The 19,547-nt window shown below is 37.3% G+C and overlaps 1 protein-coding gene across 1 annotated transcript; it reads right to left on the reverse strand.

Annotated features, from left to right (window-relative positions):
- Window positions 1–215: 215 nt before the first annotated feature.
- LOC141651932 (uncharacterized) lies at window positions 216–928 on the reverse strand. The gene is made up of 2 exons (XM_074459622.1): window positions 611–928; window positions 216–563 (listed from the first exon to the last, which is right to left on the reverse strand). Exons 1-2 carry the CDS (start codon window positions 926–928, stop codon window positions 216–218), a joined length of 666 nt encoding a protein of 221 aa, XP_074315723.1.
- Window positions 929–19,547: the final 18,619 nt, after the last annotated feature.

Below are 19,547 nucleotides of genomic sequence, written 5' to 3' on the forward strand. Positions count from 1 at the left end.
ACCACCACGGCTACCTCGCCATCCACGGCCACGTCCTCTGCCATTGATGCCAAGTTTTTCCCAGCAATTCTCTTCCGTATAATACCACTTAGTGCAGTGAGTGCATCGTGGTGGTTCATACTCCTTCTGATCGCTACCCATGGATCCTCCACAACCACAACCTCTACCAGCACGAGCGGCCATGGCAACTTCTGTCTGCTCCTCTCGAATTCTAGTCACTGTTTGTGACGTTCCTCTCTCAAAACCAGAGCATAAGCACGGCTTAGAGATTTAAGACTGTCATCCATCAATAAATTTGAGCGGAATTGATCATAAAACGCAGTGGTAAGCCCCATGATGAATTGATGGACTTTTTCTTCCTCTTTATCCTTTACGAAAGCAGCCTTGGCACCGCAAGTATAGTCAGGAACGCGGCTATACTTGGCTAATTCATCCCAAATGGATTTAAGGTGTGTATAGTATTCTACTACTGACCGAGTCCCTTGTTTACACTCAGTCAATTCACACGTAAGTTGATGGACGCGAGGCGCGTTTCCAGCCGAGTAGTGCTCCTTCAACTCCTTCTAGATTTCAACAAGAGTAGCGCCCGAGAAAGTGATACTGGGTGTACTTTTTCATCAATCACTCTACGTAACCATGCTTTAACCATGGCTTCATACTGACGCCACGCTACAGCTTCATAAGTATTTGCGTCTGTGGGTTTTGTGACAGTGCCATCGACAAAGCCTAATTTATTCTTTGCGTCAAGCCCATTACGAACGGCATCAGCCCATAGATCATAGTTCTCACCATTGAACATCGTCTGAGTCAATTTGAGACTCGGACTATCATAGGGATGAAGGAATAACGGTGATGACGGTGGTATAATCATCTTGTCGTGACCACCATCGACTCCTGCCTCCTTTCCTGCATCTCTGATCTTTGTCATATTAAATTTTGTAATTTGTGATGTGAGTAAAAATATTGGATGCGAGTATCAAACCTCCTCCGATGATACCATGATAAAATATGAGTATCAAGATGATAGAATATTAATAGTATTATTTCTTAATAAATCAAAATGTATACAACACATCGACATATATACACAACTACTCTTCTAAAACCCTAGTCAAATAGATCCTATAAACAAGGCAACTACCGATACACAAGATAAAATACATATCAGAAATATACACTAGGTTATTATGAAATATATATGACAATAATATCATACATATTTGCATAGAATTTTCGAAAATGATGGGCTAAAATCGGACCAAAATTTCGAAATAGGCGGGTTTAAAAACTACTTGGATTTTTTCAAAAAAAAAACAACCGTTTTGACTAAAAATTTTCGAAATGGTTTAAAGCAAAAACCGACTCAGAAAACACAATTAGTCATTCGTATATTATGCATGCTATGCATGAGCCTAGACTCTTCAAAGTCTCGGTCGGTCTTCTAAAATGGGTCTATGCCAATGATCCCACTCCGTTAGGGAACGACAAACCTACCATACACACTGTGTAATATGGCAAGTAAGCAGTTGCTAACCTCGGCGGAACCACCCTAACCTTTAAGTCGGGAATAGTGGACGTCATTTTCCTACCTTAAGATCGACCCAAGAGACAAAATGGCCCTCCTAAAGTCTTGTTGGTTTATGCATGTCAAACGAAATAAAAAAACATGTGCTAGATAATCCTAATAGCCATTATTTTCCTTTTCGAGTTTCACAATCCCCAACGGAGTCGCCAAATTGTGGACAAGGGAAATTCATCCATGCAATGTTTCTTTAAAAAAAAACATTTTTTACATTTTGCAAAGAGTCGCCACTAAATTTTTAAATGGAATTTAGAAATCAATTTTAGAGATTTCAGATTCGTGTGAGATTACGTGTTAGGAAGTTTAAATAATTTCATTAGAAAAACACCCAACCCCACCCGTTGTGACACCCCGCGATAATGCGGAAAATATAACTAATAAATTTAAGCGGAAGTTATGAAATTTTAAAAACTTTTTATTACTAGTTAAAGTAACATGCGGGAGTCACTATTAAAAATGAAACGAGTGCAACAATAAGCAACTTAGGTTATTACAAACCAAGTCTAGCCAATAAGGGGAAAAGATATCCCATGAATAACAAGCTTAAAAGGTGAGTTTAGCAAAAGAGATAAATAAAGTCCAAGGGTCACGGTACTCGCTAGCTCACACATGTCTTCACCCCATAAATGCACCTACTAATACCTGTCATTCATATAAACATGAATGCCACAGTCAGTGGGGAGTAACTCAAGGTTCTCCCAGCCACATTATATCAAAATGAACATAACAAACTCAAATAAGGCAAGCATAATAAATACGGAATATAATTCACTTGACTAATAAGCATGGGATCAATCATGTTTAAATAATAAGAGAAACAAGATAGAATAGAAAATGAGCATGTCATGGGCATATTGAAATAAGTGAAGTAAAGGAAAGAGCATAGACACAAATAATTAATCGCGAGCACGAATTCCAGTGACATATGATATACAACTATCCAAATTATACAAGACCTTTACTACTCTTAGATTCAAGAAGTGTGTGACATATGCAAAACATTCACTAACAAGACACGATAACACCCGACTCATTCCTCTTAGTAGGACGATGATAATATATACGGTCCTAGTCTAAATCTGGATCCAGACTCTCGGGATGGACGTCACCCGATTCGACAAGCGATATACCAATCGCCTCCAAGACTCGAAACATGCCACACATAGCCGTAACCAAAGGTCGGGTAACCCTAATCGGAAACATGACACACAGTCCGTAACCAAAGGTCCGAAGAAGGCGGAAGAGTAATCCTCAATCCGGAAACATGGCACACATACCGTAACCAAAGGTCCGTAAGGAGGGCGGCATAATAAGTCAACTCGAAACATGGCACACATACCGTAACCAAAGGTCGAGTGACCCCTAACTCGGAAACATGGCACACATACCGTAACCAAAGGTCCAAGAAAAGTTCCTAAATCGGAAACATGGCACACATACCTTAACCAAAGGTCCGAAGAAGGTAATGAGTAGTGTCTAGTGAAATGCTATGCACAAAGTCCACGGAAATACTGAAAGATCATAGATCCTAATTAGACTCTCTAATTAAAAACAAATTATCTCATAATATGTAATTTTAGTGATCTATGTAACATGCATGCAAATATAAAAGCATGTATAAAAAGATAAGGAAAAACAATTTCCTTACATTGATATTGATGGTATAATGGGCACAAACTAGATCACCTATCTAATATGTTCTTGTGCTAAATAATAATGGATGATCCTCCTAGTAAAACCTTCAAAGAGAAAGTCTCCTTCAAGTAGCACCCGAGAACAACACCCAAATAATCTTACAAGTATTAACTAGATACTTGTAAAATTTAACCCTTGGTAATATTTATAATATTACTAACAAGCTTAGTGAATATTTATTTTGATTAATAACAAGCTTAGTAAGTGTTGTTATTATTTTTAGAGAGAGAGAGACAATTTTATTCACATGCAAAAACACAAGTGAGCAAGCATATGAAAAATTGAACAAAAATTGGTCTATATGGAGGAGGAAAACCGGTTGGAGTAGGTGGAGTGAGGGAGTGGACTTGCTTTATTTTTGTCCAATCTTTCATCACATGCAAAATAAACATAAGATAACTTATGTGAGTATATAAAGCAAAATGTAATGATTATGTTTATAATCATCCACTACACTCCATTTACACGGTTCAATGTCCCATTTACGGGTCCATTTTGGTTCTTATATTTGTCGCACAAATATGTATAAATTTAACTTTAAACATCGATTTATGTTTAAATGCTTCCCAATAAATTTTGTCCAAATCACTCCGTAAATATACGTGTACCGCTACACATATTATTTGCGTACTAATATTAATCACATTAATCAATTAGTATAATTTTAGTGAATTAACAATTAATTAACTAAAACCTGTCTCATAAAATTTATTATTCAATTATCGCATAATTAAATAATAACAATCGCGCCTCGAGTTCGCAACTCGAAATCTCTCTAAAAATAATCGACTAACTTTTTAGTCTATAAGTCAAGGGACTAAATAAATTGTATCTCATACAATTAATTAGTTGAGTTCGTTCCTTTAGGTGTGACCGAAAGGGGTCAGTTGATCACCGCCGTCTCACGACAATAACGTCAAACTTTAGTCAGCCAACCGTTATCGATTTACGTTAATCAACTGACGAGGATCAAAAAATGAAATATGCTGATGATATTCCTTTAATGAGATTTATTATGTAAACGCACTATTGTGGAGGACACTAACTCCAACAATCTCCCACTTGTCCGACACAAGGTGTGCGCTACCAATTATCTTGTCCGTTTTAATCTCCCACTCAATGCAAGGTGTCTTTCAGGTCGCACTTGCACATGAACATATCGCGAGTGGGTTTCTCGATCGGGAGTGTGACTACCAGACCGGAAAAATCTCCCACAGATTACTTCCGAGCGTGGCCACACATTTATAGTCACAACTCCTCGAGTGGCCTTGAGATATAGTTACCCAACGTGGGTGGACAATTCCTGTATGCCCTATCTATCTTTGCCCAATACAGATCATCATGACTCAGAAGATGTCCTTTGGCCTTCTTTCCCGGCGCGACCTAGGACAAAAACCAAAGTCACTCAGAAACTGCATTGACTTGGATAATAGTCTCCAGTCAAAAGAATCGACTCATAGGAACATCTTAGAGATCCCTGCCATGACCAGGCGTCTATAATAGAACTTAGGGACTCTCTAAATGGTCACTGTCCGGCAAAGTGTCACACACTTTGCCTATTTAATCGACTAGTCATCACGTATGACCTTATGGTGTTGAACAACCATCAATCGACTTACAATCTAGTCACTCCGAGACGTCACCTCATTAAGTGACTAGGGACAAAATACAATGTTCATCTTATTCACTTGAGTAGTGTTCAACATTATCTCCACAACTTATTCAGATAAACAAGGTATTAAAATTTAGTTACACTAAATAAAAGAATTCATAAATGAATGCTTAAACAATGAATGCGATTATCATATATATAAAAAGAGATACACTATCCAATTAGTACATATCCATAATCTAAAGAAAATCTGGTACTCGTCTCAATCCCATTGCGACGACATGACCATCATGCTTACCCTTTGATAAAGGCTTGGTTAAAGGATCAGCTACACTATCGTCTGTCCCAACCTTACAAATGTCAGTTTCCTTCCTTTCCACATAATCTCTAATTACATGGTATTTCCTTTCAATGTGTCTAGATTTGTTACTAGACTTCGGCTCTTTGGCTTGAAAAATAGCCCCACTGTTATCACAATATAGAGTGATCGGATCTTTGGCGGAATGGACTACTCCTAGTCCCTCTATGAATTGCCGAATCCAAACAGCTTCCTTTGCAGCCTCAGACGCTGCAAGGTACTCAGCCTATGTTGTAGAATCCGCGGTAACGCTTTGCTTGAAGCTCTTCCAGCAAACTGCTCCTCCATTTAGCATAAATACATAGTCGTATGGGGATTTCATATCATCCCGATCGGTTTAGAAACTTGCGTCCGTGTAACCTGTTACACGCAACTCAGTTTATCCTCCAAACACTAAGAACGAATCCTTAATCCTTCTCAAGTACTTAAGGATGTTATTTACGGCTATCCAGTGACTCTCACCAGGCTTGGCTTGATAACGAATTGTCCTGCTCAAGGCATACACAACGTCGGGACGAGTGCAAATATATCATACATGATAGACCCAACAACGGAAGCATAAGGGACGGTCTTCATGTGTTCAATATCCTTAGAGGTAGAGGGAGACTGTGACTTACTCAAAGTAATCCCTTGGCCCATAGGTAGAAATTCTCTCTTGGAGTCTTTCATATTGAACCGGTTAAGAACTTTGTCAATATAAGCTTCTTGACTCAATGCTAGTATCCTTTTGGACCTATCCCTATAGATCCGGATACCCAACATTCGTTGTGCCTCTCCCAAGTCCTTCATCTGGAAGTGTTTCCATAGCCACTCCTTAACGGAAGTGAGCGATGAAATATCATTCCCGATGAGCAATATGTCATACACATATAGGACAAGGAATGCAACCTTACTCCCACTAAACTTCATGTATAAACATGGTTCTTCTACACTTCGAGTGAAACCGTATTGTTTAATAACATGATCAAAGCGATGATTCCAACTCCGAGATGCTTGCTTAAGACCATAGATGGACTTCTTGAGCTTACACACCTTCTTAGGGTTAGATGTATCCATAAAACCTTCAGGTTGTATCATGTACACTTCCTCTTCTAGAATCCCATTCAAGAATGCGGTTTTGACATCCATTTGCCAAATCTCATAATCATGAAATGCGGCAACCGCTAAGATTATCCTAATGGACCGAAGCATAGCGACTGGAGCGAAGGTTTCGTCATAGTGTAAACCATGAACTTGGGTGAAACCTTTTGCCACCAATCTAGCTTTGTAAACATCTATATGTTTATCCACGCCGAGCTTTATTTTATATATCCATTTACACTGAAGGGGTCGCACTCCCTCAGGTAAATCCACCAAGTCCCATACTTGGTTCTTGTACATGGAATCCATTTCGGACCGCATGGCTTCTATCCAATGCGAGGAGTCGGGACTAGACATGGCCGATTTGTAGGTAGTAGGTTCATCACTTTCCAAAAGTAACAAAACACCATCCTCTTTGATGTTACCAAGGTAGCGGTCAGGTGGATTAGAAATCCTACTTGACTTTCTAGGAACAATTACCATTTCAGAGGAAGAGGTAATGCTATCCTCCACGTTCTCCTCTACCTCATTCTCGGTTTGTGGCTCTCGAACTTCTTCAAGTTCAAATTTTCTCCCACTCTGTCTTCTAGAAATAAACTCTCTTTCTAGGAAGACAACATCACGAGCCATAAACACTTTGTTCTCGTTTTTATTGTAGAAGTAATAGCCATGTGTTTCCCTTGGATATCCTACAAATAAACATTTGTCAGATCTGGGTGCAAGCTTATTGTCAGACTTGATCTTGACGTACGCTTCGCAACCCCAAATACGCATGAATGACAAATGGGGGACTTTCCCTGTCCATATCTCATATGGAGTCTTATCGGCTGCTTTAGTCGGGCTTCGATTTAGTGAAAATATTGCAGACAAGAGGGAAAAACCCCAAAACGAACTAGGAAGCTCGGTTAAACTCATCATAGACCGAACCATATCTAGTAAAGTTCGGTTTCTTATTTCAGCTACACCATTTAATTGTGGTGTGCCAGGAGGAGTCCATTGTGATATTATACCACAATCTTTTAGGTGTGAATCAAATTCAGAATTTAGGTATTCACCACCACGATCGGATCGTAGGGTTTTAATCCTTTTATCCAATTGGTTATCTACTTCATTTTGAAACTCTTTGAACTTGTCAAAAGCTTCACTCTTGTTCTTCATTAAGTAGACATACCCATATCTAATTAAGTCATCAGTAAAAGTAATGAAGTAGTGAAAACCTCCTCTAGCGGTGATGGTTAATGGTCCACACACATCCGTATGTATGAGAGCCAAAACCTCACTAGCTCGTATCCCTTTTCCCGCAAAAGGTGCACGAGTCATCTTGCCTAAAAGGCAAGACTCGTATATACCATAAGATTCGAAATCAAATGGTTTGACCACGTTTGACGAAGCAAGTCTCTTAATGTGTCTTTCGTTTATGTGACCTAAACGACAATGCCAAAGGTAGGATTCATTTGGATCACCCGTTTTGAGCTTTTTAGTTTCCACATGATAAACGTCATTAACATCATTTAAAACATAAATGCCTCCAATTGAAATGGCCTTACCATAAACCACATCATTCAATGAAAAAGAACAACTATTGTCCTTGATCATAAAACAAAAGCCTTCCGCATCTAACGCGGAAATGGAGATGATGTTCTTGGTTAAAGTTGGTACAAAATAACACTTATTTAAAAACAACTCTAAACCACTAGCTAAAGTGAGCACATAAGTCCCCACGGAAACGGCCGCTACTCTAGCTCCATTGCCCATGCATAGATCCACATCACCTTTTGCTAGTGCTTGCACGTCCCTTAAACCCTGCAAATAATTACAAAGGTGAGAGCCACATCCGGTATCAAGTACCCAAGTGGAAGTGCAAGCATAATTAACTTCTATCACATAGAGAGATGAAATCATACCAATAGGCGTCACACACCCTTCCTTGAGGTCCTCCAAGTATTTGGGATAACTCCTCCTATAATGCCCCTTCCCATTACAATGGAAACATTCGGCCTCGGAGAGTTTGACACTTTTTGCCTTGGGATTGCCATTCTCAATGGCTTTCCCCTTTCCCTTGTCTTGTTTCTTTGACGATTTCTTGAATTGGGACTTTTCCTTCCCCTTTTCCTTCTTAACTCCAAGGGATATGTTCTTTAACTTCATGGTTAGAACATCCCCTTTTTCACTCCCACTAGCTTCCATATCCCTCTCCGCTTGGGTGAGGAGTGCATGAATTTCATGATAACTCTTATCCATGCCATTCATGTTGTAGTTTACCCTAAAGTGGGCAAACTTAGTGGGAAGTGAGTGGAGGATTCGATCCACCACAAGAGTCTTAGGAATGTTACACCCTAGATGCTCTAGGATGTCAACATATTCGACCATTTTTAGCACATGGGGACCAACCTTTTGGCCCCTCTCAAGCTTTGCTTCAAAGAAGCGTGCCGCCGCATTGTATTGACGAACTTTAGGTGTTTGTGAAAACATAGTAGTCATAGGAGTGAATATCTCGTACGCATTTAAAGAAATGCATGAAAGCTTGAGCTTTGGGGACATCGACCATATCAACACATTTTTGATATCATTCGACATCCTCACATGGTCATCATAGGCAATCCGCACCGCCGATGAGGCCCTTGGACCGGGCTCGATAGGAGGGGCATCTGTCAAGTAAGTGAGCACATTGTCGGACAACGCGGCACTTTTGATGTTGGATTCCCATTCAAGAAAGTTACTACCGTCATCTTTTAGGATACATTTGTCCATTAAGGACCTTAGCCATGAATCTTTGCCTAGTGAAGTAGTCGATGGAGTTGATGAAGTTGCCATTGCGAATTAAAATGCTACAACAAAATAAGGAAAAATTAACATTCATTGTTTTAAAATTACTTGTGAAAACATGTTTAACAAGTTTTAACATTTATATAATGATCTCCCACTAAATTATATAAATGATTCCAAGACCCAAATTTTAAACAAAAATGAGCATCGCTTGGGCGAAACATCCCATAATCGTGTAAATTCGGTGAGTCAACGGTTGACTAATTCTACCTCTAGAACTCTTGGTTGACGAATTTTCTTAAATCCATCTACTAGCCCCGGAACACAAGACCGTCTTAGATCCCGTTGAGTCCAACCAATTTTGGCGCGTGATAACCGTTTACCACCCTACTTACCCGAGGTAAAAAGAAAACACCCCGCTTGGGCAAGCGTGACTCTAATGAACAAGGGATTCATAGGTGTTACTAATTGGTAAGGCTAATCTCAATTTTAGTTATGTGAGAGATCTTGTCAATTTAGTCATAAATTCCCTATAAGTGAACTAAGTCGGTGAATGTAAATGACGTGAATTGACAACCGCGAAAATAAAATGCATGTGAATGGCGATTTTGGCATGCACGGAAAAATAAAAGCAAGCAAGCATATTAAAAATCCTAGTATGGCCTCCTAGTTAGTAAAAACTAGTCTATTACATTTCGGAAACCAACTCCTTGGTCCCTTGCCTCTTCATAGGAACATCTTCCAAAAGGGGCTTCATCAAGTGGGATTTGGAACACCTTTCCAAAAATAGACTCCGTCTCGATGTAAATTCGTCTTTTGGAAACGCCGGTAAGATTAACTATTACAATTAAATTACATAGCTATTCCTATTATACATTAATTAATAAAATAAATAAAACTATTAATTAATTACAAACCGACGATACGAGATCATATTTAAATTACAAACAAATCGCTATTCTCATTCATTTCGGGTAATAACGATTAAAAATAACTAGGCCATACTAGGTACAATAAAATAAATACTTTAAATAAATAACAATCATTAATTCAACTTAAATAAATATGCTTAAAATGCTGTAAAATGATGCCAAAATTGCCCTATCTAACAATCGTACGTATCCATCTCGGTTTTGTGGATTTAATCGATTTTTAGCATGTAAAAATCAATAATCAACTCTTAAGTCTCATTTAAGTCCAAACTTATTTTCCAAACTGTTTTGAACCTAAAAAATTAGTCTGCACTAATTTGATGATGAATAATTAGTTTGATTTGATGATAATTTGCTAATTTAATTGGTAAAATCATAACTTTTAAGTAATAAATCCAAAATAATTGAAAATATTACCAAAAATTGAAACAAAAAATTTTGAGTATTCTGGGACACTCCCAAGAACACCAAATGTCATAAACAATTCCCAAAAATTTCGGATAAAAATTATGAAGAAAAAGATCGATATTTATCGGTTTTTAACCACTAAAACCAATAAACATCAAAACAAGGTGAAATCACATTTTAAATTTCACTTAACTTTTAAATCATATTTTTTTTTTTTTTGGAAAAGCACCCCAAGGGTACACTAAATTAATAAACGATCAGCCAAAACAGCAGCGTTCGCAATCGGAGGTAAGACATCCGACCACACACATTTACCAACTACTCTAGGAAACAAATGAGCTAAAGCATGAGCTACACTATTGTTTGCTCGACGCGTATACATCCACAAGACAGACGTAAATAAACTAGCTAAAGATAATATATCATTAATAACTAAAAAGAAAATACTTCGTCCAAGCTTCTTCCTGTTGACGGCCTCAATAACTTGTGCGCAATCGCTCTCAATAATCACCTTTTCGTGCCCACGATGCTTCGCCTCTTCAAGACCTTCAAGAACAACCACCGCTTCCGCAACACACGGCTCCCACTCCTCCTTCCAAGCCCGCGCCATGCCCCACATCACCTTCCCCGTTTCATCTCGACACACCACACCCACTCCCACACCATCCCCTTCCTTGACCCCCGCATCAACATTCACCTTAACCGAATCCCGTGGAGCTGCCACCCACCTGTCCTCCCTCTACACCGTCTCACTTAAGCTCTGCTGTAACACCCCGTAATTTCGGACCGTTATTATTTTGCGAAAGTAATTTATTAATCAAGTTGAATTTAATATTAATGTATTTGAAGTAATAATAATTCAACGAAATGTAATTCTATTATATTTTGAAGTAAATTATTTAATTTGATAGTTTCGAAATGTTTAAAAATAGTTTAAACCATGTAAAAACCTTTTATTTCGGAATAAGGGCATATCGGGAAAAATGGCAATTCTTTTGAAAATTGGGCAAACGATTTTGGAAATGGGTCGTATGAGTACTCAATCTTCTTGTAATCTCGTGTTTAAGAACTTTGGCGTTGTCGGAATTTGCGTTTGACAAACGGTTCTAATTATCGTCGAAACGAGCCAAAACCGACTAATGAAATTCCGCCAAATTCCGCTCCTCTTTCTCCTTTCTCGGCACACCTCCTCTTCCTCCTTCCCATTCCTTCCTAGAACTTCCTTTGTTCTTCTTTTGTGCCTCTTGACCGAAATCCACAAAAAAAAAAAAAAAAAATCATCTTACAATCGTAATTTCATCATAACTTCTTCGTTTCTAGTCCGATTTTCGCAAAATTTATATTTTCGGAATCCTCTCTTCAAGATCTACATCCTAGTATGTTTTAATTTCAGTTTTCATTATGTTGATTTAAGATGATTTTGGGGCATAATTTCGGTTTTAGTGATTATTGTTGTGTTTTTGTTGTTTTTAATAGGTGAAGATTATGAGGATGATATAGGGGACTCCTATATAGTAGAGGATGATGGGTAGCTACTGTTTTTAGGGTTTTCTCAAGCGTTATTTGCCTTTTTCTAGCTTAAGATAACATATTTGAGTTACTTCGACGAATTAATGTCACATTCTTTGCTTTTTGTATGATTTTGTGTATGTTAATTGAGTGGTTTATTTCACATGAAAATATGTGTTAAATTCATGTCTTTTGTAAGTTTATGTTCACATATTAGTATGGAAATTAAATGAGAATGATTAATTGATGCTTCAGACGATGTTAAAGCGAACAAAAATGGAGAAATGGAGGGTTGGGGTGGCGGCCCAGGCCCGGCAGAATACGGGTTGGCCCGGGTCGGCCCGTTGCTTGTTTCGCGGTTTTTCATGCGTTGTTCGTCGTTTCGGGTTTATTAATGTTATATTTAGTATAAGTAACATATGGGTAATCATTTGAAATGAACCATGTTAGTAGTAAAAATAAGGTTGATGGTAAAATTATGTTTATATTGGTAGTTGCACATGTTAGGATAGGTTATAATATGAAATTGTAATGAATAGGCTTAAAATGAATTTTATAGCGATAATTGTAATGTTTGGATGATTATGCCGAAAACTGAGCCTTAGTCCCTTTGATCGAATCGATGTCGATCAATTGTGTGATTGGTCACCATGCGATTTAACCCGCACTACTCGCGCAGGGTGGGGTTGCGGGTAAAAATTCGGTTGGATGAAAATCGTTGTGGAAAATGGATAATTGGCCTTATTCTTGTTTTAGGCCATTTATTATGTTTTTAGTTCACATGTGATGTTGGTTGAATTGAATGGTTTCTTATATTGTAGAAATGGCCTTAGATTCCCTGAAACCTTTAATATTGTTAATATTGCTTGAAATAGAATTGGGATTGAATACTTCTTGCAGGTTGTTGTGTTTGTCATAGATAGGTCTTTATAGTCTTTGACGAGTATATGTTCACTGCTTAATAGCCTTTGTGTTCCTGACTTGGTGGGTTTATATCCAAGTTGGGGCATGACCTCGTTACTTATTTTGAGGGTAAGTGGTCAGCTTAAGTACTAGCCAACCCTTTGGTGGACTCCTTAGGGTACTCACTTTGTTTTTTAAAAAAAATTGTGGGTCTTGGGTGCGGTGGTGTGTATCCGCATGTCTAGGTCTGCGCAGATTTAGTACTAGGGTTGTGTTGTGTCTTGGCCATGTTTTGATAGAACCTCTGAGCCAAGATACCGGTTCGATTACCTTCCCTACCTCGTGGTATAGACTCGAGTTACAGAGTGACTATTGACGGTGCTAAGAACTTATGCCTGTCTTTGATATATTGCCCTTTCTTGTATGGTGATTTTATGAATTGTAATAGGTGAGATGCAAGCTGGTTACAATTGATAAAGTTTGGATTACTGCTTGTTATATGCTTCACATAATAGTTTAATTTGGTCAGTTTAGTGTTCATATGTTAGAAAATTCGATAATTAATTGATTTATGATATTGTTTACATGTTACATTACATGTTACATTAAATATGACATTTCGTGGCTGGGAGGACTCGAAGTGACTCCCCACTGAATTGTGGCTTTCGTGTTTGTATAAAATGCGATTGACAGGTTGATGATGATTAGATGGGGTACACGGACGAGCTAGTGAGCAAAAGAACCTTGGACTTAGTTTGGTTATATTTTGTAGTAAACCTTTAAACATATGGTTGTGTTTATATATCCTGTCAGTTTTTCTGTAGAATTTACGTGTTTATTTAACGCTAAAATGAGGGTGTCACAGGAGGACTCGAAGTTACTCCCCACTGAATTGTGGCTTTCGTGTTTGTATAAAATGCGATTGACAGGTTGATGATGATTAGATGGGGTACACGGACGAGCTAGTGAGCAAAAGAACCTTGGACTTAGTTTGGTTATATTTTGTAGTAAACCTTTAAACATATGGTTGTGTTTATATTTTGGAGGGACATATGTCTCCCTCTTTTACTTTGGTTTGTATCACTTTATTCTCTCGACTTAGTATTGTTATGTAAATTAGTTTGTTAGTATTTGCAGGTTTTGGCACTCTTCATTTGGGAATGTTTGTGAATGGTTTAGAAAAGTTTTTAAAATTACAGGTTTTATCTAGTTGAACCAATTACAAACATATCCTGTCAGTTTTTCTGTAGAATTTACGTGTTTATTTAACGCTAAAATGAGGGTGTCACAGTTGGTATCAGAGCTTGTTGCTCCCGACGCACGTTTGTGCACCCCACTTAAAATCACTTGACCTTTAAATAATAAACTTGAGAGATGGGTAAGATGGGTAGACTTAGGACCTTATGTTGTAGTCTCTTTGTGTTTGCTCTTTGTTAGGTACTAACCTGTTTGTTGATTGTCATTTAATATTTGTTGCGTTCTTGGATCAATAACCGTGAACTTACCAACGTGAAGATCAAGACATGATGCATATTGCCAGAAATTGAAGATTTGTTCAACTTTGAAGAATGTTTCTACTTCCTCGAAGATGTTTCTCATTCTGTGTACCTTGCCCTGTTCTTTACTTCTTATTGCATATTCCTTCTTCTAAATCCTCTTTTCTTTCTCCTTGTGAGTCACTCTTCTATTTCCTAACTTGTCCTTTGTTCCTTGCTTATCCTTACTTAACGCCTTTTTGATAGTACTCTTTCTTTTGAGGAATGTTGACCTTGGTTGGAAAGTTCGACTTTTGAGGAGATTGTTTATGTCTAACCCTTAACCCTGGCTTTGAGAAGTCGTGATGTTAGAAAGACTTAGGTAAGGTGATGAGACATACTTAAGGATTTTTATACCTAGTTCCTTGACAAAGTGAGTATAATCGATTGGTGGATTCTTTGTGTTAGGAATGAGTTGCCTATGTGATTAAAGTTATAGAACTTGGCCTTGTTGTTTATGTCTGGGATACTAGTGCTTAGTACTTGACTAGGAATGGATGAAATTGAATGGTGGATTTGGGGATGTGGGATTGACTAAGTAAGTCGAGTTGTGATTGGCTTCCATAATCACTTTGGACATGAGAGTTTGATAATGTATATGTTACCGTGTGAGAAATGTTAAATGTGGGATTATTAGTTGGTTTTAGTGAGTGATATTGATTACTACTTGAGGTATGGTATGAGAGTGAGGGAAAGCTACATTATTGGGAAGTTTTAGCACTTGTTTTAATAACTATAAAGGGTAAAGGTATGGTTGACACCCATTGTTAGGTTAAAGAACATAGTTTCAATTTATGGTTTTAGGAACTTTGAGGTGATAAAGTGTTGTTACAATTAAGACCTTGTTACTTGGGAATTTGATGGTAAATAAGTTTTAGGATGTCAAATTTGAAAGAATACTCCTTGGGATGTTGATGACCATAATGGATTGGTGATGTGATTTGGTGTTAGTTGGCTCTTGAGAGTTCTTGAGTTGAGGGAGACTTAGTATTGAGAAGAATCTGTTAACCCTATAGTTTTATAGACCTTGAGGTCGCATTGAGTACTTGAGATGATGGGATGATGTTGTAGCTGAGTGTAGTTCCGCTTTTGGGAATCCTTAATAAGTAAAAGGATAGAGAAACTTAAGATCCTATTGATTTTTCAGATCTTGGGGTTGGTATGTTACTACCTTGTTTTGAAATGAGAACCTTGTGGAATATTTGAGGAACCTTCTCTTGGAGTTTAGAGCTTGGTATTGGGATTTTTGATTGAAGGTTTACTTTTTATGAGGAACCCATAGTTGACGCTAGTTGGATACGAATATAGCTTTGCTGGAAGCCTTGACCTTAGGTTTGTGAAAGTTGTTTCTGGATGTTTGAGGATTTGGAGCGATGAGATCACACTTATGGTGGAGTACCTTGTTTCAGGGAATAGATCAGGATGAGGTAACATAAGCGATTGAGGAAACCCTTGGGAGTGATGTGGTTATGAGTTTTGTTGTTAGGAAGTTTTCGGAACTGTTTTGAGTGATGTTGTTGTTTGAGATAGGAGTGTCTGGCGTTTCCTTGTTGTCTAATTTCCCTTCTTCCTTGATCATGAGCGTTACCGCTCATACCTGTTTTCCTTACTTCATCATACTCCTCTCATAAGTTTGATGTTGGTAACCTATGAAACTCCATCTTTGACACCCTTTTAGGTTCGACTTCAATTCTTACCCCATGAAATTCATCATAGCTCTTTTGTTTAGTTAAGCTTGAATCCTTTTAACATACTTTGTTTATATGCTATCTAAGTTACTTTCCTTTTTGTACAACTTCTAAATTTTCAAGCTACCAGCTTCGATTCATTCTTAAAAGTTTATGTCACTTCTGCAAACCTAACCTATTTTTGAAGACTTGAAAAAGAAAATTTGATTTAGTTCCCTATTCCTTCCTTGAATATAAACTCATTTATCATAATTTTAATTACTAAACCCGAGATTTCGTCAAGTTTTGTCCAATTTCTATTAACCTTGATCTATTTACGATTTCTTTGTCAAAGTTTAAGATTACATTTTCAGAAATTTGATTCCCTTTCGAGTTTAAAAGTGAAACCTTCATTTCTATTTCGGCTTTTACAAAAGAAAATTTGAAGTAGATTACCTTTTCTTTTGATTTTAACGTTGATCGGATGTTAGAACTCGTTATTAGAAACGTTTAATAACTTGTTCTACGCTTGTCGGCGAATGATTTTTGTTTTAAATTTGTCTTTGACTTGGAAAGTTAGCGTTCTTGTGTGCACGACAAGAGCAATTCCGTTCCATGAATGAGACTTATATTTTTGAAAACTCTTCATTAATGTTTTTGAAGGTATTTTGATTTTTGAATTATATAAATGATTTGCCTTTTGACCTTATCTTTAATTTGGAATGTGATGTTCTTGAATACGTAACGAGAACACTTCCGTTCCTCTGATGAGAGTTTGGTTCTGTCGCAAAATTTTAGTTGAAGCTCTTGAAAGAATTTTGATTCTTACGATAAGTGACCTTTTAAATGTTTTAGTTACCGATTTCAATTCCAGATTTAGAGCCTAACTTGGCGGTTGAAGAAAGGCCAATCCGGATTATCGAAAAAGCCAGCAAGCAACTTAGGAGCAAAGTTGTGTCCCTAGTTCGTGTTCTTTGGCGTTGTGGAAATGTCGAAGAAGAAACTTGGGAACCTGAAGCCTCTATGTTAGCTAAATATCCCGAACTTTTCTCGTGAGGTTATTCCTTTTTCTTACTCTTTTTCCGCGTTACTAAGCCGTATTTAATTATAATTAGTAAATATATTATTCTTATTATAGAATTTTGAACTAAAATTTTTAAAATGCTTTTATGATTTTTAATGATTTTAACATTAATGAGTGTTAAATCTCGTTATTGGAGACGTCCCAATAATGGGTTTTCTCATTTATTGGTGTAGAAATATTTTTATATTTTGATATGAAATGTGGATGTTCTTGTCTGATCAACAAGAGTATCACCGTTTCATTGAAAAGATACCTATATTTTTCTTATGATTATATTATTAAGATGTTGTTTACTATAATTTCTCTTTCTAAGTTTCGAGGACGAAACTTTTTAAAAGGAGGGGTGATTGTAACACCCCGTAATTTCGGACCGTTATTATTTTGCGAAAGTAATTTATTAATCAAGTTGAATTTAATATTAATGTATTTGAAGTAATAATAATTCAACGAAATGTAATTCTATTATATTTTGAAGTAAATTATTTAATTTGATAGTTTCGAAATGTTTAAAAATAGTTTAAACCATGTAAAAATCTTTTATTTCGGAATAAGGGCATATCGGGAAAAATGGCAATTCTTTTGAAAATTGGGCAAACGATTTTGGAAATGGGTCGTATGAGTACTCAATCTTCTTGTAATCTCGTGTTTAAGAACTTTGGCGTTGTCGGAATTTGCGTTTGACAAACGGTTCTAATTATCGTCGAAACGAGCCAAAACCGACTAATGAAATTCCGCCAAATCCCGCTCCTCTTTCTCCTTTCTCGGCACACCTCCTCTTCCTCCTTCCCATTCCTTCCTAGAACTTCATTTGTTCTTCTTTTGTGCCTCTTGACCGAAATCCACAAAAAAAAAAAAAAAAAAAAATCATCTTACAATCGTAATTTCATCATAACTTCTTCGTTTCTAGTCCGATTTTCGCAAAATTTATATTTTCGGAATCCTCTCTTCAAGATCTACATCCTAGTATGTTTTAATTTCAGTTTTCATTATGTTGATTTAAGATGATTTTGGGGCATAATTTCGGTTTTAGTGATTATTGTTGTGTTTTTGTTGTTTTTAATAGGTGAAGATTATGAGGATGATATAGGGGACTCCTATATAGTAGAGGATGATGGGTAGCTACTGATTTTAGGGTTTTCTCAAGCGTTATTTGCCTTTTTCTAGCTTAAGATAACATATTTCGAGTTACTCGACGAATTAATGTCACATTCTTTGCTTTTTGTATGATTTTGTGTATGTTAATTGATTGGTTTATTTCACATGAAAATATGTGTTAAATTCATGTCTTTTGTAAGTTTATGTTCACATATTAGTATGGAAATTAAATGAGAATGATTAATTGATGCTTCAGACGATGTTAAACTGAACAAAAATGGAGAAATGGAGGGTTGGGGGTGGCGGCCCAGCAGGCCCGGCAGGCCCTGGGTTGGCCCGGGTCGGCCCGTTGCTTGTTTCGCGGTTTTTCATGCGTTGTTCGTCGTTTCGGGTTTATTAATGTTATATTTAGTATAAGTAACATATGGGTAATCATTTGAAATGAACCATGTTAGTAGTAAAAATAAGGTTGATGGTAAAATTATGTTTATATTGGTAGTTGCACATGTTAGGATAGGTTATAATATGAAATTGTAATGAATAGGCTTAAAATGAATTTTATAGCGATAATTGTAATGTTTGGATGATTATGCCGAAAACTGAGCCTTAGTCCCTTTGACTGAATCGATGTCAGTCAATTGTGTGATTGGTCAGCCGCGATTTAACCCGTACCTGTCGCAGGACTGGGGTTGCGGGTAAAAATTCGGTTGGATGAAAATCGTTGTGGAAAATGGATAATTGGCCTTATTCTTGTTTTAGGCCATTTATTATGTTTTTAGTTCACATGTGATGTTGGTTGAATTGAATGGTTTCTTATATTGTAGAAATGGCCTTAGATTCCCTGAAACCTTTAATATTGTTAATATTGCTTGAAATAGAATTGGGATTGAATACTTCTTGCAGGTTGTTGTGTTTGTCATAGATAGGTCTTTATAGTCTTTGACGAGTATATGTTCACTGCTTAATAGCCTTTGTGTTCCTGACTTGGTGGGTTTATATCCAAGTTGGGGCATGACCTCGTTACTTATTTTGAGGGTAAGTGGTCAGCTTAAGTACTAGCCAACCCTTTGGTGGACTCCTTAGGGTACTCACTTTGTTTTTTAAAAAAAATTGTGGGTCTTGGGTGCGGTGGTGTGTATCCGCATGTCTAGGTCTGCGCAGATTTAGTACTAGGGTTGTGTTGTGTCTTGGCCATGTTTTGATAGAACCTCTGAGCCAAGATACCGGTTCGATTACCTTCCCTACCTCGTGGTATAGACTCGAGTTACAGAGTGACTATTGACGGTGCTAAGAACTTATGCCTGGCTTTGATATATTGCCC

This window comes from Silene latifolia, chromosome 4 (assembly GCF_048544455.1).
Source record: "Silene latifolia isolate original U9 population chromosome 4, ASM4854445v1, whole genome shotgun sequence".
Classification (NCBI taxonomy): domain Eukaryota; kingdom Viridiplantae; phylum Streptophyta; class Magnoliopsida; order Caryophyllales; family Caryophyllaceae; genus Silene; species Silene latifolia.

Excerpts from the sequence above, each read along its gene's own strand:
- LOC141651932 (XM_074459622.1), bottom strand. The coding sequence starts at position 928 with ATGACAAAGATCAGAGATGCAGGAAAGGAGGCAGGAGTCGATGGTGGT. Across the intron at positions 564-610 it reads GTAGAGTGATTGATGAAAAA|AAGGAGTTGAAGGAGCACTA; the intron begins GTACACCCAGTA and ends GTTGAAATCTAG.